Source organism: Cryptomeria japonica, chromosome 7, assembly GCF_030272615.1.
Source record: "Cryptomeria japonica chromosome 7, Sugi_1.0, whole genome shotgun sequence".
Classification (NCBI taxonomy): domain Eukaryota; kingdom Viridiplantae; phylum Streptophyta; class Pinopsida; order Cupressales; family Cupressaceae; genus Cryptomeria; species Cryptomeria japonica.
The window spans coordinates 44,801,952-44,821,837 of NC_081411.1; the positions used below are offsets into that span (position 1 = coordinate 44,801,952).

Consider the following 19,886-nt stretch of genomic DNA (forward strand, 5'->3'; position numbering starts at 1 on the left):
CCGTTCTGATGACATGGTCGAGCAAAGCTGTCTCTCGCCCGTCCCCTGCTTGACCCGTCACAACAATCTCCTTCGTATTCATTGCTGCTTTCAGATAAGGAAAAGGCCGTGGACCTTAAACCCTACACATTAAGTAATATATTAATATATTAAGAATGTCAGTCAATTTTGAGTGTTTGACATTTTTAAATATAGAAGTCAAAATTTAATATCTGTGATTTAAGCCATTCAATCATAGACAGAATTGGGAGAGCTATGTTAAACTGAAATGAAAATGTTAGTCTTGGATAAGACTTATATTTAATGTAATAAACCATACTGTACATCACTAGGGTCAGTTCACTCGACTCGCTGTCATTATAGGTAGTTTAGGCAGCAGGTTTAATTTTTAGTTCGTTTATAATATGTAAAAAGATCTCCACAGTCATTATAGACAGTTCAGATTATAGATTTAACTTTTTATTTGTCTATTATGTGGCTAAGGCACCTGAGTGACTGTAATTATAGGCAGTTCAAATTATAGGTTTAATTTTTAATTTGGTCAGAATGTGGATAAAGGTGTCGGTTCTCATTATTGGTAGTTCAGATTATAAGTTTAATTCTTGATTTGTCCATAATTTGGATAAGGTACATTGTAGTAGGTTATCATTATAGATAGTTCAGATTGCAGGCTTAACTTTTAATTTATTCATAATGTGGATAATGTTCTCAGCTGTCATTATAGATAGTTGAAATTGCAGGTTTAATTCTTAATTTGTCAATAATGTGGATAAGGAACTCGAGTAGGCTATCATCATAAGTAGTTTAGATTCCATGTTTAATATTTAGTCTGTTCATGATGTGGATAAAGGTCTCACTGCCATTATAGATAGTTCAGATTATAGGCTTATTTTTTTATTTGTTCATAATGTTGATAAGACATTCAAATCGATTGTCATTATAGATAATTCGAATCACAAGTTTAATTTTTAATTTGTTTATAATATGAATAAAAGTCTTGACTGTCATTATATGTAATTCAGATTGCAGGTTTAATTCTTAATTTATCTATAACATAGATAAAGTCCATCCAAAAATAATTAACTATAAAATGCAATACTTCTAAATCAGTGGAGTATATTCGAATATTCCTCTTGGTTAAAAGGAAGAAAGCCATAAACCGTTCTATCAATTCTAGTCGATAAAGTACCCTTCTAGAAGATATTAGTAAAAGTGTGCTGCTCTGAAATTTCTGTGGTCATGATTGAAGACCTAACGTAAATAATTTATCAAAATTTCGGACTTTTATTTGCATTTTCTATGCATATTGTGTGTTCAAAGAAGAAAAGATGAACATTAGGAATAGTAACCAAAGATGTGAGGTCTGAAAGGTCTAGGTAACTAATTCATCACACATTATTAGTGTGCAACAAAAGTCTAGTGAGTGGTGATTGACATTATTAGTTGAAGATTCTGTTCTGATTTATTTACAGTTAAATTTTTAATTTTTTTTTATTTAAGTGTTTTGATTCACAAAATCATTCTAGCTATTCGATATAAGAATACAAGTATTCTTTTGGATTAAGAGTCAAAGACTTTCGAACCTCTTTTATTAAAAATGTAACCAGTGCTTCAACAAACAGGTGTCTCATTTCAGAACGACCGTTTTTCTATTGTCCAGCCAGAATTTCAATCTATTAAATACATTTGAAGAAAATGTTTCCTTTTTAACACTTTTTTCTGACTGTTCTAGCAGTTACCATTATGAATGTCCAGTTTTTTACGCATGCATATAGAGCCCTCTGCAATTAAGTATGGCATCCATTTATTCAGTGCATTATTTTGATTTGAGTTTTGCTTATGTCTAGGCTTTTTCCTACTTTCACCTTTGGTACTTCAATTTCTATTTTTCAAATAATTTTCATAGATAATAATTTATTTAAAAATTGTATTTGAAATTTAAACTTAGATTAAAATTACATTTTTAAAATTATATATTTGTAGGGAAGTAGTTTGTCTTTACTATTGTATAAATATGTATTATTTGTTCAATAAGATGCATGCATCAAATGCTTTTGTTTTGTCTATTTCATTTCTGTTGTTCTATATTTTCCAATACCTTGAACATCATCGTGGCATCATTCCTTATAATGTTGATGGTTGTAAGAACTTATTTAAGTTTTTTACATTAAAATATAATTAATTTTTAAAAATGATTATGTCACATCAAATAAGATTGAAGGAGGGAATCATTTTATATTTCACTTAAACATCAATGGTGAAATAGTCCCTATCAATTTTACACTACATTAATTTATAAAATATCATAAACATTTGTCTTATTTTTACTAATCAAAATTAACTTTTAAATATAAAATTGAATCATACTAAAAAATTAATATTTATTCAACCTTCAAATGTGTAATTTTTTCTATTGAACTAATAAGGTTTAAAATAACTCTAGTTTCAAATAATTAATTTACATTAACATTTTGAAATTATATTTTAACAACTAAGAAAATATACAAGACAAACATAAATTGGTCAATAGTCTATGTTGTAGTCTTATTCTTTTCAAAAATTAATAAATGTGTTTCTTCTATAAACAAATTGTCAATTTCATACTTTAAAAAGAGGTCCCAGATGTACCATTGTTGTTGGATTCCTCCACCTTGTGCCAACCACTAAAGTATACAGACACATAATTGATGTTTTGACAAGCCCTTTTCCATGGCTGGCCTGCATAAATTAGTGCTCATACTTTTCAAGCTTGACCCAGATTAGTTAAAGAGAAATATAATATATTAATAAAATATTGTAATGAAATTAGTTATGGACTAAAATCAAATTTCTTTAATATCAATTAAATTTATTTTTAATTCATAATTGTTTTAAAATACTCGATTAGATAGTATACATTCAATAATCTTCCCTAGCATTACATATATATAATTATTTATTAATCAATAATACGCATTCAAAAAAAGAATGAAAAAAGAAAACTTAAAATTTGAAAAAACTTTAAAAAGAAAACATGAAACATTGAAATAAATAAAGATATAATTTGTTGGCATTTATTTTCCAGAGTCTATATATTTTTTGTATTGAAACAAAGCAAAAAGAGTTGCATATAAAGAAGAAACCATAGATTACCAAGAAAAGAATGAATAAGACAGTAATTGCAAGTCTTGCGCACAATCTTGAGCAACTAATAGTGTAGACAACTCAAGGAATCTTCATAACTTGCATCTACTGTATTGTGTATGTACAAATAGAATAATAATTAGAAATCTGTCTTGTTTTCTATTGAAACAAAGCAAAAAGAGTTACATATAAAGAGACAACCAATAGGCATGGAGAAAAGAATGAATAAATACTAATTACAAAGTCTTGAGCACAAACTTGAGCAACTAATAGCATAGACAGCTATGGTAGACATGAATGGAGAATTGAGACAAGCTCTAGCAGATCTAATTGAAAGTAGAAATAAGTGTAAGAAACTTGAAGAGAAGATCCCCTATTTGAGAAACCTACTTGATGAAGGAAGAAAGGCTAAAGAAAGGCTATTGATGATCTTGAAACAAAGATTCATGTCTGATTTGAAGAATGCTTCAAACTTGAGGAAGAAGTGGATATGTTAAAAAACGAGTTAAAAGAGGTTAAAAAACAAATTGACAAGGGTTTGAAGCTTAAAGATGGAAGTGAAGTAATTAGTGTGATTCTCATACTTAGAAGCAAAACGAGGATAAAGGTGTACTCGGATTTGAAAATGATGAAAGTTCTAAGAGGTTTAATAAAGGAGATGAGGGAAAGGAAAAGGTCGATGAAGAATTAAAAGATTCAAACAAAGATTAACAAGGTTTCATTATGGCCTACTCAAATTAGGTAATCACCAAAATTTAATGGTAATCATTTTTCAAGTAATAAATTTGGGCATAGAGCTTGTGAATACAAAAGTTGGATTAGATCTCATTCATTCAACGGTTAATGCTAGATACTTGCACTAAATTTGGACATAAGGCGAGTGAGTTCAGAAGTAGGATGGTATAGAAGGGATATGTGACTACATGCTATGGTAGAAATGTCCGGTCATTCAATAGATATTTCTATGCATGTAGCAAGGTTGGGCACAAGGTTGTTAAGTGCAAGTGAAACATTAAAAGGAATGGAAATGGTCCAAAACATAGTCTGACTTGTTATAATTGTAATAAAATTGGACATATTGGAATTCTCTATAGATGAAAGAATGAGAAGTCTCTTTAGCCAACAACTATGAAAAAAAGAGGGCTGAACCCATTGTAGAGTAGGGCACAGGCAGCCTCCTTGCCTTGCCAACATCACTTCGTGTGATCCAATATAAGGGTAGGGGCTAGACATCTACTGCATTAATCAAGCTCCTCGCTTTGTGACCACCTAGTCTACTGTAGAAAGTCATTCTATGGATGCTTGGGTCTCTTAAATTGTGATACTATGTTGAGTTTGTTTCATAGACCACCTATAAGTAAAACCCTAATTCTGGTACTATGTTGAGTTTGTTTCATGGACCATTTATAAGTCGCACCTAAAAGGCTTCCATTGCTGCTGCAATGTTCTACCTGACCCTTTTCAACCCGTCCATTTTCTATCTAATATGATTTATTTCCAACAAATTCAACCTCTTGGCTGAAAAGATATTGTGCAGGAGGATGGAGGCACGAGACTGCTGAGAGATCACAAAAGGAGGAATATGGCCAGAGGAAGCTATCGAATACAACTGTTGCTACACTGTTGAAAATTATTACTGCAGCTTCAGATTTGGCCTCTACAAGGGGAATGGGCAACTGTATATGCTCTACATTTATCACCATTTAGGATGTAGTTTTCATCTCTCAACATTCCAGATCACACAGATACAGACACTCTGTGATCTGTTTGATTTGCGTATATACAATTTCTATGATTAAAATTGATATTTGCGAGTCCAATAATTTGTCTGGCGATGTTGCAGTTATCTGTGCTCATCTCAAAGGTGATAAGCTTACTGCCCTCCTTGTGAAGCTACCAAGCTATCCTCGCAGCAGAATAACCGCAAAATCTCCCGCGCTCACGAACTACCCTTGGATTATATTGCTCAAGGACCTTATCTAAAATGGGTCCCTTGTCATCCCCAATGTTCATGAACCACCCAGAGGTGTTTGCATAGGTGTTCATTGCATTTTAAACTGAGAGGGGATTGCCCTTTTCTGCCGTTCTGATAACATAATTGAGCAATCTTTTCTCTCACCCATCTCCCTCTTGACCTGTCGCAACGAGTTCCTTCATGATCATCATTACTTTTAGGAAGGAAAAGGCCGCGGACGGAGCGGCGAGAGCCATGCTGTACTGTTATGAAATAATTAGTGCTCTGAGCCTTGGATAAGATTAATAATTAGTGTAATAAATCATACTATACATCACAGGGGTTAGTTCACCCATCTCGGCTGTCATTATAGGTTGTTCAGAGGATTTAATTTCTGATTTGTCATTAGATAGTGTTGAAGAATTATTAAGAATCAATGTATAAAAAGCAGTACTCCGAGTCCACAATATTCCTCTTGGTTAAAAAGAAAGAAAACGATAAACCGTTCTGTCAATTAATGAAGTTCTGATAAGACATCCTATCTAGAAATTAGTCAGAAAACTTGCTGCTGTGCAATTTCTGTCCCCCACGATTGAAGACCTGGTGTAAATAATTCATCAATATCCTTGTCTTTTATGTGCATTTTCTACGCACCTTGTCCCATTCGAAGAAAAAGAAATGATGTTAGGAATAGCAACCACACGTGAGGTTTGAAAAGTTTGGATAATTGGTTCATTGCTTGTTATCAGAGGAGAGAATCAAATAGTAGTATTCTAATTTCATTCTTAATTTCATGCTTCTCAAAATCTTATGTAAAAATTTTAAATGTTACAATTTTTTTTGCATCAATTTACTTTCCAAGTATCTTTTATAACTAGGATTTAAGGCCACATCATCAACATATGATGTCACATGCGCATTCTTTTTGTCATGGTGTCTAAGAAGACCAAAAAAAAAGACTGATATTTGTGTAATAAGTCATGTTTTATTGGTATGCTAATGTGACATCACATGATTTATTTTTTATATATAAAATATATTTCATTCAATTATGAATAGTCATCATTAATACTAATAACTTTAAAATCATTACAATTAATAAAATATTATTAAAAATATTGACCTTTAAATTAATAAATATTATAACAATTATGAAACATGATGCTTCAACGAAAGTCTTGTTGCATAATTGATTGAATATTCTCTTATGACTGACAATCTTAAATTTACTTTTAAAAAAAGAGGTCCAGACGCACTAAAATATTGGATTCCCCCACCTTGTGCCAACCACTAAAGTATACAAACGCATGATTCATGTTGTGATTGTATTATGACAAGCCCTTTTCCATGTCAGATGTGCATAAAGTAGTGCTCATGCTTTTCAGAATTGGCAGAGAATAGTTCAGCATAAAGTAGTGCTCATGCTTTTCAGAATTGGCGGAGAATAGTTCAGCAGAAATACAATATATTAAGAATAGACTGTAACGAAATATCTACAATTGAGTAGGTAGCATAGCATTTTCCTTCAATAGAAGATAGCCTGGCATAAAGCGGTCTTTCCAGTGGTCGATGTAAACGAAATCAGAGTAGGGAGAATTCATCTCCTCCAGAAATTGCTTGGCTTCGTCAATACGCTCGTTGAATTTCCCTTCCACCACAACCACTTTCGACGACAGCCCTGCCTTTGATCATGTGTAAATTTATTTGTTTTTTCTTGTATTTACCAATAGTCACGATTGATGGAGAGATAAATGAAATAGATCAGTTGGTTAACTAGTTGTTAGATGGAGGGCGGAGATTAAAAGTGATTTTTAAATTGTTGAAGGATTTTAATGTGTAAAAGATGGAATTTGATCATGTTAGATAAGAATGAAAATAATTTTTAAGTAAATGTAACAACTATTTACTAGGAATCTGGGTAAAAGAATGAACATTAGGAAAATGGGTTAGTACAATTAAATAAATTATTTTAATTTATATAATTTATAAAAAAAAGGTACATGGTGGAAAATGTGAGAACAATGTTTATTTTTTAGGTTTTTGTACATTCATTTTCTTGCTTCTACAATTGTTTTAGCTATATTGCAATTTGACTTTTTGTTGTTGTCTTGTTTACTTGTATATACCTTTTTAGGTTTAATGTCATTCCATCCACCATTTTTTGTGAAAATATTTTATTTAGTATCTTAATGAATATTAATATTGATGTGTATAGATTTTATTAAAAAAAAACAATGTGCATATACAATTTATTGAAAAAATATATATATTTTTTTATCTCTAAAGACTCATAATTTATACATGTGGTCCTCTATTGCAACCATATTGTCTTTTATCTTATACACCTTTATATAGTACCCATGTATAAATGACTTCCTAAACTTTAACTAGGTGCATTTATTTTCTTCTACTAATTGTTTTAAGATATTAACTAATGACTTAAGTCTTTGACATTGTATAGACTATTAGAACTTCATAGTTATTGTAATCCTTCCCTTATGCTTGATATTTTAGGATCCAAAAAACACACATCATATATATTATATTATTTTCTTTTAAGTGATATATATACACAAAAAAATAGGAAGTAAAATAAAGTGACAATTAATTTTTATACTTATTATATCTTTGGATTTATGTATCAATCTACTAACTTGCAATGTCTATTTGATTTAATGATCATATAATTCATAACAATTTTAATTATTAATAAAAATAAAAAAGATATTTAGTGGGGACTGACATAAAGTAATGCATTTATTTTTTGTTTTCCTCTTGAATGAGGTTAGTATAGAACAAATAAAATATATGAAGTAGACTGTCAGAAAATATTCAGTGTATCTGATTGGATGGTTTAAAGCCAGACTTTGACACTGTCTAGCAACCACCAAAGGTACTCTACATTGCTCTTGTATTCACAAGTCTCAAGTTCTTCCAGATGTGTTTTACATATTTTTTGATGTGCAAACAATATGGTGACCTTGACATCAACCTACAAAGAAATTTTGGTTTTAACTAAATGAGCCCCAAAATCAAGGCAAATTACATCAAGCTTAAGATATATAGGTATGAATAGAATAAAAAAAAAATTATATAAACTAAATTCCTACAACAACAAAATTATATAAAGTAAATTCCTACAACATCATTGGGAAAGTTACACAGGAAAGACTAAAACATTGATGGTGGGATGTTGGTCCAATCCTTATGTTTTACCTTAGTATAGTGAATGGTATATTACTTTCTCTTCAACATCATTACGTTTAATAATAAATCATTAGTTTTTAAATAAGATGGTTTCATTTAGTTGTTCTTAAATGTGACTTGGTTTAATGGTTAATTGTTAACATTAAATTTAAATATATGTAATAAGAAGATTCATTAATCTATAATCTTTGGAACTAAAAATCCTAGATTTAAGTCATACCTTTTTTCTTGAGAATAATGATGATTGTTGAATGCAAAAGAAATGAGACTCTTTAAACTAAAAGACATAGTAATGGAACATATCTTGTTCACCTAAGTTAATGTGGATCTTGTTTGTTAGTGTTCTATTTAGATATACGAATAAACAGTACTATGAAGATACAAAGGATGAAGTTTGTTTTATTTTCCATGTATCGAGTAGGATAGGTATTTGGGAGCTTCAATTTGTTGCATTGTGTTAGTGGCCCTTTGGTCAGATCTAGTTATAACTACCATAGAATTGGAATGGACCTCCTATCCATAAAAAATAATGGTTTAACTAACTATGATGACTGACCCCATTGTAGATTAGGGCACAAGCAACCTCCCTTCTTTCCCAACATCACCTTGTGTAAGAGGACATGCAACTACTACATGAATCAAACTCCTCTCCATGTGACCACCTATTCTATCATAGAAATTCACTCTATAGATGCTTAGGCCTCTTAGCCTAACATGATTCTAATACTATATTGAGTTTATTTTATAGACCATCTTTAAGTCAAACCTAAAAACATTTCATTGTTGCTACAATGTTCTACCTGACCTTTTTCTGACCCATTCATTTTCTATCTATAAGGTGCTAAAATTAGGGCTTCACAAATTAGATTAATCAAGCTACTAATTTCATTGGACCATCTCACAACAAGGGGGATTGAATTTGATTGATCCAACCCTAAGAAGGCCAAATAAAAATCAGATTAATCCTCCTTGTTTGACTTGAAATTGAATTTGAATTAGGTTTGAATTGCAATACTAGATCTAGGACAAATAGTGAGAATTTAACATAAAATAATTGTAATAGTAGGTTCTAGATATCTTGTAGAGGTGTAAAGTTGAATCTAAGGATGGGAAATAGATTAGAACCTATGACAGAAAACTGACGATAAATTGTCAAGACCAAGAGGTTTCGGGTGATGTGGCCCTCCAAAGATTGGATACAGACAAACTAAATCTTGTTTGGATTAGGATGACACATATAATTTCCTATTAGAAGTTTGTCATAAATTCTCATGACCAAGTACTATGGAGCAACCTAGTCCTCCATTTTTTGCATCTTCAAAAACTAGGTCTAATTATCATTGTCTACTTTGTTGAATTCCCTACTAATGGCACTGGGGTCAATTTACTACACAGAGAATAATAAAAAAATATTTGTTGATGGGGGTTTGCCTAGGTCAAAACTCAGTTTGGGAATTAACCTTGACTTGAATTGAAATATGACATGAAAAAATTGAAGTAAATGTTGAATGATATACCTCAAATCTACAATGGTTGATTCTAGAGGGTGATGATGCAATTCTCTGTAGATGTGATCACAAGTGTCGGTGCAATAACATGACTTAACATAATATGAGCATGAATGACTTAATCAAACACACATGCTTGCATGAAGATTGTTGTAGATTTGTTTCTCCATGATACTTGAAGGACATGGTGGGATGAAAATGTTGCTTTGAATGCTTGAGAATGCTTGATGATGAATGTTCGATGGATGGATAGATGTCTAAAAGTATTAGATTGATTAACCTCAATTGTATCAGATGAAAATGAATAGTAAGAATGCTCTTATATAGGGTTCTCAAGGTTAAGCTGATGTCCAACGATCAAATTGAGGCACAAAGATCAAAAACCATCAGGGAGGGAAAGTGCACAAACCCATTGAAATTAGGGCCTATTTAAGGAGGATCATGGTGCCTTGGTGCCTCAGGCTTCCTAGTCCAGACAAGGGCAACCCAAGCACCCTTGTCCTCCCAAAACATGGCAAACAAGTAGACAATCAAGAGGGCATAGTCATAGGATGGGGTCCACTTAGTCGTACAATCAGGAGGCATCAAATTTGAGCTAAAAAATGACCAAAACGGACCTAGGGGAGAACTAAGATGAACCACATTAAAGTAGGGACATAAAAGATGGTGTAAATTATACAAGATTGCAATTTATAATGCTACACTATCTAATATGATTTATTTCCACCCAATTGAAGCTCATGGCCGAGAAGACATGTGCAGCATGCTAGAGGCACGAGGCTTCTAAGAGGACACAAAAGGATGATCATGGCCAGAGGAAACTAACCAATACAACTGTTGCTAAACTGTTGAGAATTATTACTGTAGCTTCAGATTTGGCTTCTAACTGTAGCTTCAGATTTGGCTTCTACAAGGGGACTGGGCAACTGTATATAGTCTACATTTATCAATATTTAGGATTTACTTTTCATCTCCCAACATTCTAGATCAAACGCTCTGATGTGATCTATTTAAGATGGGTATACACAATTTCTATGATTTAAATTGATACCCGCATGTTCGATAATTTACCTGGCGATGTTGCAGTTATCTGTGCTCATTTTAACAGTGATAAGCTTACTACCCTCGTTGTGCAGCTGCGAAGCAATCCTCACAGCAGAATACCCGCAGTATGTCCCGAGCTCAAGAACTACCCTTGGCTTATATTTGTCAAGTGCCTTATCTAAACTGGGTCCCTAGTCATGCCCAATGTTCATGAACCAGCTAGAGGTCTCCATTGCATTTTAAACTGAGAGGGGATTACCCTTTTCTACCGTTCTGATAACATAATCGAGCAACGCTTTCTCTCATCCATCTGCCGCAACGAGTTGCTTCATGTTCATCGTTACTTTCAGGAAGGAAAAGGTCGTGGACAGAGATGCGAGAGCCATGTTGTATTGTTTTGAAATAATTAGTGCTCTGAGCCTTGAATAAGATTAATAATTAGTGTAATAAACCATACTGTAGATCACAGAGGTTAGTTCAACCTTCTCGGCTATCATTATAGGTTATTCAGAGGGTTTAATTTATGATTCGTCAATAATGTGGATGAAAGACCATTAGGTACTGTTGAAGAATTATTAAGGATCATTGTATAAAAAGCAATACTCGGAGTCCACTATATTCCACTTGGTTAAAAAGATAGAAAACGATAAACCATTCTGTCAATTATTGAAGTTCTGATAAGACATCCTATGTAGAAAATAGTCAGAAAACTTGCTGCAGTGCAATTTCTGTCGCGCATGATTGAAGACCTGATGTGAATAATTCATCAAAATACTTGTCTTTTATGTGCATTTTCTACGCACCTTGTGCCAGTCGAAGAAGAAATGATGTTAGGTGTAGCAACCAGGCATGTGATGTTTGAAAGGTTTGGATAATGGGTTGATTAGAGGAGAGAATCAAATAGCGGAGCATTTTTAATTTTGTGTATTAGAGTATTTTAATTTCTTGTTTCTCAAAATTTTACATAAAAATTTCAAATGTCTTAATTCTTTTTGCATCAGCTTATTTTTCAAATATCTTTTATAACTAGGGTTCAAGATCACGCCATCAATGTATAATGCCACATATTCAGTCTTTTTGTCATGGTGTCCAAAAAGGCCAAAATAAAAAGTGAGACTGATATTTCTGTAATAAGTGATGTTTTATTGATGTGCTAATGTGGTATCATATGATTCAATTATAGAATACATTTCATTTAATTATAGGTAGTCATCATTAAAACTTTTAAAATCATAACTATTAGTACAATATTATTAAAAATTATTGACCTTTAAATCAATAAATACCATAAAAACTAGAGACATGACCAATTATTCCACCCTCCTCCATAATGAACAAGTCTTGTCAAATTATTAATTAGTTGAAGAATCTCTTTTGAAATATTTGAACAAGGAAAGTCTTGTCAAATTATTAATTAGTTGAAGAATCTCTTTCAAAGAATATATTTATATATTTTATAACAAAATATACTTTATTTTTTAAAAAGATTGTATCACACGAAATAAGATTTATTCCCAACTTCAATAAGACTTTTCTTCAATAAAAACTGTCAATTTCAGACTTTAAAAATGGTCCAGACGCACTAAAATATCGGATTCCCCCACCTTGTGCCAATCACTAAAGTATACAAACACATAATTCATGTTTTGATTTTATTATGACAAGCCCTTTTCCATGGCAGACGTGCATAAACTAGTGCTCATGCTTTTCAGGATTGACAGAGAACAGTTCAGCAGAAATACAATTTATTAAGAATAGACTGCAACGAAATATTTACAATTGAGAAGGTAGCTTGAAAGTAGAAACAGTGACGCTGTCTGGGAACCACCAAAGGTACTCTGCACTACTCTTGAATTCAGACGTCTCAAGTTCTTCCGGGTGCGTTTTCAAATATTTCCTGAAGTCGGCGGGCGCCATGATGGGCCCCATATTGTCTGCACATACTCCACTGCCATTCCCCAACATCCCATTTTCCTTCAATAGAAGATAGTCTGGCATATAGCGGTCTTTCCAGTGGTCGATGAAAACGAAATCAAAGTGAGGGGAGTTCATCTCCTCCAGAAATTGCTTGGCTAACTCAAGACGCTCGTTGAATTTCCCTTCCACCACAACCACTTCGGACGACAGCCCTGCCGAACAGATATATTTCAAATATCAGATTCAATGTGATTTATTACCAGGATGAATATACACAACAAATATCATCAAAGTTTGGATTTAAATGTGTCATTTTATCGATTGGATGTTTCAGATAGATTCCAGTATCCACCATCAAAATTAGATGGTTAGAAAAGAGAGAAATCGATGGTGGTTTCGTTAGATCTGCAACATCTATATTATAAAATTACAGATTCACTTGAAAAAATCGATGATATCAATTAGGACTGTGAAAACTTCATACTTTTAATATACGCAATTAAGATAATGAAATGGGGTACCTGCGTGCTCTATGATTTGCCTGGCAATGTTGCAGTTATCTGCGTTCATCTCAAAACTCAGAAGCTTACCGCCGTCCCTATGCAGCTGCGAAGCAATCCTCACAGCAGAATACCCACAGAATGTCCCGAGCTCGAGAAGTACCCGTGGATTATATTTCTTAAGGGTATTATCTAAAATGGGTCCCTTGCCGTCGCCGATGTTCATGAGCCAGCTAGAGTTCTTTGCATAGTCGTCCATTACATTCAAGACTGACATGGGATTGCCCTTTTCAGCTGTTTTGACGACATGGTCGAGCAAAGCTTTCTCTCGGCCGTCCCCTGCTTGACCTGTCGCAACGAGCTCTTTCATGTTCATCATTGCTTTCAGGAAGGAAAATGTCGTGGACAGAGCTGCGAGAGCCATGTTGAAATGTAATGAAGATATCAGTGTTGCGATCCTTGCATTGGATGTATATTTATTGGGATGAACCACGACCTGTATTCCCCTTATCAAAGACCGTTAGGCAAGGCGTCATTATCGACTTTTTCATGACCCCATGATTATTGTCGACTTTTTTATGACACCATGATTATCATTTGGAAATAAAAAATCATCAAAGCCCTAGTGCGTTTCCCACGCATCTTGCGTCACGCCAAGACAATGCTTCGTGTAACAGCTACTTCTTGTCCATCCAATCATTATTGTATCTAGCTTTTACTCTGAACGGTTAATGAGTCTATTAGGGATTAATGGATTATGTTTTGTGATTCTTCGCATTACTGAATTTGGAAATGCATGTTATTGATTGGAAACTTTTAGTAAGATATTTTGTAGGATGAGATCATGCTTAAAAATTGGTTTAGTAAGATTTTGATCTTACATAATATTCACCTCTTGACCTTGTGAAAAAATTTATCAATTTATTTATTTATTTATTTTTCTCTTTTTCATTTTATTGAATCTAGTCATGTAAAGCTATTGCCCTTAATTTTTTTACCTTTCTTTATTAGTCTTCTCATTTTAGATTATAGATTTCATTCTCTCTTATAAGAAAGTTTTATTTTTTTCCTATTTGGATTTTTGTCTTATTTGGATGGATTTTGCTAGTTTACTTTTGCTATGAACTAGAATTTACAAATAATAGCCTCTCTAGTTTATATTATGTGTATTAAACCAAACATGTTTTTGTTGACTTGATCTTAGAAGAGGGTTTGTTTAAAATGGATCTCTTCAAAGATTTCATGGAGAAAGTTTATATTCAAATAAATCAAATGAGATATACTTAACGTGTCTTCTATTTAAAGTTGGTCAACGTTTTTTATTAACGTCAATATTCTAAGCATAAAATTTAGGATTTTCCTATGATGTTTCCCCATTCTAAGCACAACACTCAACCAACTTCTAGATCCCTACCTCCTATGAGAAAGAAGGGTGATCTACATTATTGAATCTTAGAGTCAAGAAACCTAATTGTAATTGTCTCTCAGCCAAACATTCATTAAGATCTAGGGCTCAATCATTGAAGTCTCAAAATAGAATTTCAATTGTTCTAAACATGACCCGACAATGAAGTTAAATTTATGAATTTAATGCCCTGAAGACCTTCAAAAATCTCAATTACTAACATGTAGAAAAAATTAGAAAAAATATGAAAATATTTTTTCAATATTTCAAAATTATTTCTGATCACTGAGACTCGTTAAGGACAACAATACATAAAGTGTGGACCGTAAGGAATTATTTAATACAACTTAGTGGGTAGCATAAAGGTAGAAACAGTGACGCTGTCTGGGAACCACCACAGGTACTCTGCATTGCTTTTGAATTCAGATGTCTCAAGTTCTTCTGGATGCGTTTTCACATATTTCCTGAAGTCGGCGGGTCCCATGATAGCCCCCATATTGTCTGCACATACTCCGCTGCCATTGCCCAGCATAGCATTTTCCTTCAAGATAAGATAGTCTGGCATATAGCGGTCTTTCCAGTGGTCAATGAAAACGAAATTAAAATGAGGGGAATTCATGTCCTTTAGAAATTTCCTGGCAAGTTCAAGACGCTCGTTGAATTTGCCTTCCACCACAACAACTTTGGATGACAGCCCTGTCAAACAGAGACAATTCAAATATCAGATTCACTGTGATTTATTACCGACATGAATATACACAAAAACCAAAGCCATTATCATGAACTTTGGAAACTTCATGCTTTTAATATCTACTATTATGTAAACTAAATGTAGTACCCGCGTGCTCTATGATTCGCCTGGCGATGTTGCAATTATCTGGGTTCATCTCGAATGTGAGAAGCTTACTGCCCTCATTGTGAAGCTGCGAAGCAATCCTCACAGCAGAATAACCGCAGAATGTCCCGAGCTCAAGAACTATCCCCGGACTATATTTCTCAAGGGCCTTATCTAAAATGGGCCCCTTGTCGTCACCAATGTTCATGAACCAGCTAGAGGTCTTTGCATAGGCGTCCATTACATTTAAGACGGAAAGGGGATTGCCCTTTTCAGCTGTTGTGAGGACATGGTTGAGCAGAGCTTTCTCTCGCCCGTCCCCTGCTTGACCCGTCGCAAGGAGCTCCTTCTTGTTCATCGCTGCTTTCAGGAACGAGAAGGTCGTGGACAGAGCTGCGACAGCCATGTTGAACTGTAATCAAGATATTAGTATTGCGATACCAGAATAAGATGTATATTTATTGCAATAAATCACGCCCTGTGTTTTTCTGGTCAAACACGGTTGTGGAAAGAATTACAAAAGCCACAATTATACGACTCAATGATAAACACCTGCGAGAAAACTCATCAGTCATTCTGCATTTAGACGCATCTTATGTCACGCCAAGACAATGTTTGGTGTACCCACTCTATCTAGAACATTGGATGGATGAACGTAACTAAACTCCTAAGTGCAATAGTCAGGCCAATAGGTAATTAAAGGTTAAAATGAAAATATATTTTAACATTATATAACTGATTATATAATAATTTAAATTTATACATGTTTTGATAATTTTTTTTTAACGATACTATTTGTTAATAAGAGTTATAGATGAAAGCTTGAAGTCAATTTTATTGATATTATGGATTACCAAAAGATACTTGTTATTTGTTTTTTTCTTTTTGTAGTATAGATTGGAATGAATTGAAGCTACCTAGATTGCACGAAACAAGCCTTCAATCAACAAAACATGATAGACAAAAAACTTACAAGAGTAGAATCTGCACACTATGACATAACTCAATGTATTTGATGATATTTTCTACTTGTGAAGTGTCAAGCTAGATGTTGGAAAGAGAATAAAACACAACAAAGAAATGATCTGGCCGAGTATAAGTTTAAATAAAGAATTATTGAAGTTATGTTGTCAATGATGTCAATGAATTTTGATTTGTACAAATAGTCATTGTATCATATAATTACATATAGATGTTATTTAACAAGTTTTAATTTTTTGTTGAATTTCCTCATTCTGTCTAAAATAATTAGGTTCCTTTGAAGAATCTAAATAGACACATACCATTACATGAATAATATAATAAAATTGATTGATAGTCCATGCCATGGATAGTGGTCCTATGCCTACAACTATCACATGATATATTTTGTAGTGGTATAGGCATCAATGAAACTTCATTGAATAGTGTGAGGAGGAGTTGGTCTTTGAGTTTGACATGAAGGATATCAGGCTATTGCATTTTTTTCTTTGTCTTGAGGTATGGTGGGGGTTGTATCATATGATATATTCCCTGGTCAAGGGATGTACACAACATAGATTCTAAAGATACCATACTCAGGTCTACTATTTTAATTGAATTTTTAATTTTTAGTAACTTAATTTTTTGATTTCATACATTTTAATGAAGGGCTAGAAGTATTTATCATGAAATCATTACTCAGGGCCATTTTGTGACAAGGTGTAGAAAAACTTTGACCAATGGAGGTATGGTTGTTATTAGCTTTAGATGTATCTTTTATTGCACATAAAGGAGGTGGATACATCAAATGTAATGGATTGATTTCATATTGATTTATTTTATTGTAGCACATTTGTGGTTGAATGTAAGACTTTGCTTTTTCTAAATGGATACTTGAGCCTTTCTACGGAATATGTTTACATTTTACTTATATAAGGAACATATGGATGTATCAAGGAGTATTACAAGCATATTGTTTATTGAAGCGTCTTTAAGGTAAATAAATCTAAGCCAACATCTTGTAGTCTTGACTCTTTTAATCATGTTATTAAATGTTTTATGCATAAGTAGATTTCAATGGGATAAAACTAGTAAATGATTTATCATTTAAGAATGAGTTTCTTTAAAAGGATAGGTCAAGAAATGGTGTAAATTTGTAAGTGAAATAATCAATCATCCCTTGTTCATAATTTCTATAGTATGAAATTTGTAGTTATATAAAGTTATGAATAGGACTCTCTTATATAAATTTGTAAATGTGTGTTAACTTCTTCACTCATGGCAGCACTTTCCAAAATTGAAACCCATGTTCATATTACTAGGGGAAATAATAAGGAATTATAAACAAGTAGATTGTATTATCCTTTCTAAATTTGACAATCACAAAGCTAAGCATAGAAATTTTTTTACATTGCTATGGATATAATAAAGAATGAAAACAATTAGTAGATTATGTTATCCCCTCTAAAGCTGACAATCACAAAATTGAGTAAAACTAAAAGCTTTAAGGGACTTTACCAAACTAGTGAAACCAAATATCAAGGTATTAATTATATGTATGTTAGAAATGAATCAAGGGAGCTTAAACATAACAATAAGTAGAATAAAATTAGGGCAATAGTATAATAATGATACACAAAGTAAATGGCCGAGGCATAATTCTTCGAAGAATTTATTGCGTACAGTGTTGGTTTAGGTCTAGACTATGTCTTAGCCGACATTGTTTTGGTCCACATGTATTGTTGTAGCATGCAAGGTTATTTTTTTGTAATTTGTATAGAGGGTTTAGCTGAAATTGAAATATAGGTTGATGATTTGTATAAATATATGAAATATTCATGTGAGATGTATTTGCGTATGCAAATATTGATTTGATCTTTTAGTAGTAGAGGAGAAGTGTGAAGAAGTTGAAAGAATAGAGTTTGAGTATATGTGCTTAACCAAAATGGTAACCAAGAATGAGAAGATGCTATTTCATCAGTTCATGATCCTCCATATGTAATCCAAATCTTTATGTAAGGCAGTGAGCCTTCCCCAAGGTTGTAGCCCTTGTTTTTTCATTTTAGTAGTGAGCTCTAGGTAGTGTGCCTGAGTGCATGTGCATTCCCCATTGTAATATTTACACTTACTGCTAATAGGGTATTATCTCTTTGTGGGTAGATTCCCACCATTGTTTTTCCCTTAACTGGGTTTTTAACATAAAAAGTCTTGGTGTTATGTGTGGTATTGATATGGTGTTGATTTATGCTTTTACTATTTATTATCAGATTTGAATTTAAGCTTGAGTTGTGTAGAGTTTGAGAGAAAACTGATTCACCCCCCCTCTCAGTTTGTTGCATTGTTGCCAAAACACAACCCCTATTTGAATTCCAACAATCACTCCAAGTTTGAATCCTAGTCACTGGATCCTCCCCTCACATGCAGATGAATGGCTAAGAATGCCCAAAAAGCCCCTCATAAAAATCCTCAATGATAAAATAAAACACATCCATCGATCTTGTCCTTAAGTGAAATTGGATGGCCACCATTTGTCCATGACCATCTAATTGAGCCCATCAAACACTAACCGGACTAGACAAATGGTAGGATCTCGTAAGATCGTAGGAAAGCCAAAAATGGTTACAAGGAAGTTGTGAAGATGCGACTCTATATTTCTTTAACCTTGAATAGTCCATTGTAACATCAAAGGGGCAATCAGTGGTTTACCTTAACCACTATGAACCTACGATGACATCGCCATCCGACGACAACCACAAACCCATCGCAACATCAGAATATGAAATAGCATAGTTCCTTAACCATTACAATGATGCAGCTAACAACCAAAACTAAGTGCAACCAGTCCATCACAACATTGCAAGGCTAAATGGTGGTGACCACCAATATCCATGAACCTACGATCAAGTGGTCACAATAACAATTAACTTCCTGCCTGCTAGTAGCAGGTAAAATGGGGTCAGTTCTAGAATACATAAGGAACACTCCAACCTATTGATTTAAGTGAAATGACCCCTGCACTAGTCCACAGAGGAAAAGGAAAAGGTAAAAAAAAAATACTAAGGCAAGAAGCCTTAAGGATTTAGGCATTAGGAAAAAAAATGTAGGGTTGCCATTGACGATTTCTTAGATCGATTATTTGTATGGCTAATGTTGTTGATACAAAAAATGTCAAAACTAACTATTATGACTAACCCCATTGCAGATAAGGGCACACAAAACCTCCTTCCCTTGCCAACATCACTTTGTGTATGAGGCCATGCAACTCCTACATGAATCAAACTCCTCTCCATGTCACTACCTATTCTATCGTAGAAATTCACTCTATAGATGCTTAGGTCTCTTAGCCTGATATGATTCTAATACTATATTGAGTTTATTTCATAGACCATCTCTAAGTAAAACCTAAAGACCTTTCATTTTTTCTACAATGTTC

General features: G+C 33.2%; 2 protein-coding genes across 3 annotated transcripts in view; both read right to left on the reverse strand.

The window, feature by feature from the left end:
• The window catches only part of LOC131046519 (uncharacterized), a 47,793-nt gene extending 34,050 nt beyond the window's left edge, over positions 1 to 13,743 (reverse strand). Inside the window, exons 1-2 of one of the 2 annotated variants that reach the window (XM_057980278.2) lie at positions 13,275 to 13,730; positions 12,460 to 12,965 (exon numbers count right to left, since the gene is read on the reverse strand). In XM_057980278.2, the coding sequence (XP_057836261.2) occupies positions 12,610 to 12,965; positions 13,275 to 13,677 (759 nt within the window). In that variant the 5' untranslated portion in view covers positions 13,678 to 13,730 and the 3' untranslated portion in view covers positions 12,460 to 12,609. Of the gene's footprint in view, positions 1 to 12,459; positions 12,966 to 13,274 lie in introns of those variants that run through there. The other variant, XM_059209129.1, reaches the window with a different exon arrangement.
• A 1,139-nt stretch (positions 13,744 to 14,882) lies between these two features.
• Positions 14,883 to 15,996, reverse strand: LOC131046471 (uncharacterized). The gene is made up of 2 exons (XM_059209085.1): positions 15,497 to 15,996; positions 14,883 to 15,354 (listed from the first exon to the last, which is right to left on the reverse strand). Exons 1-2 carry the CDS (start codon positions 15,897 to 15,899, stop codon positions 14,996 to 14,998), a joined length of 762 nt encoding a protein of 253 aa, XP_059065068.1. The 5' UTR covers positions 15,900 to 15,996; the 3' UTR covers positions 14,883 to 14,995.
• Positions 15,997 to 19,886: the final 3,890 nt, after the last annotated feature.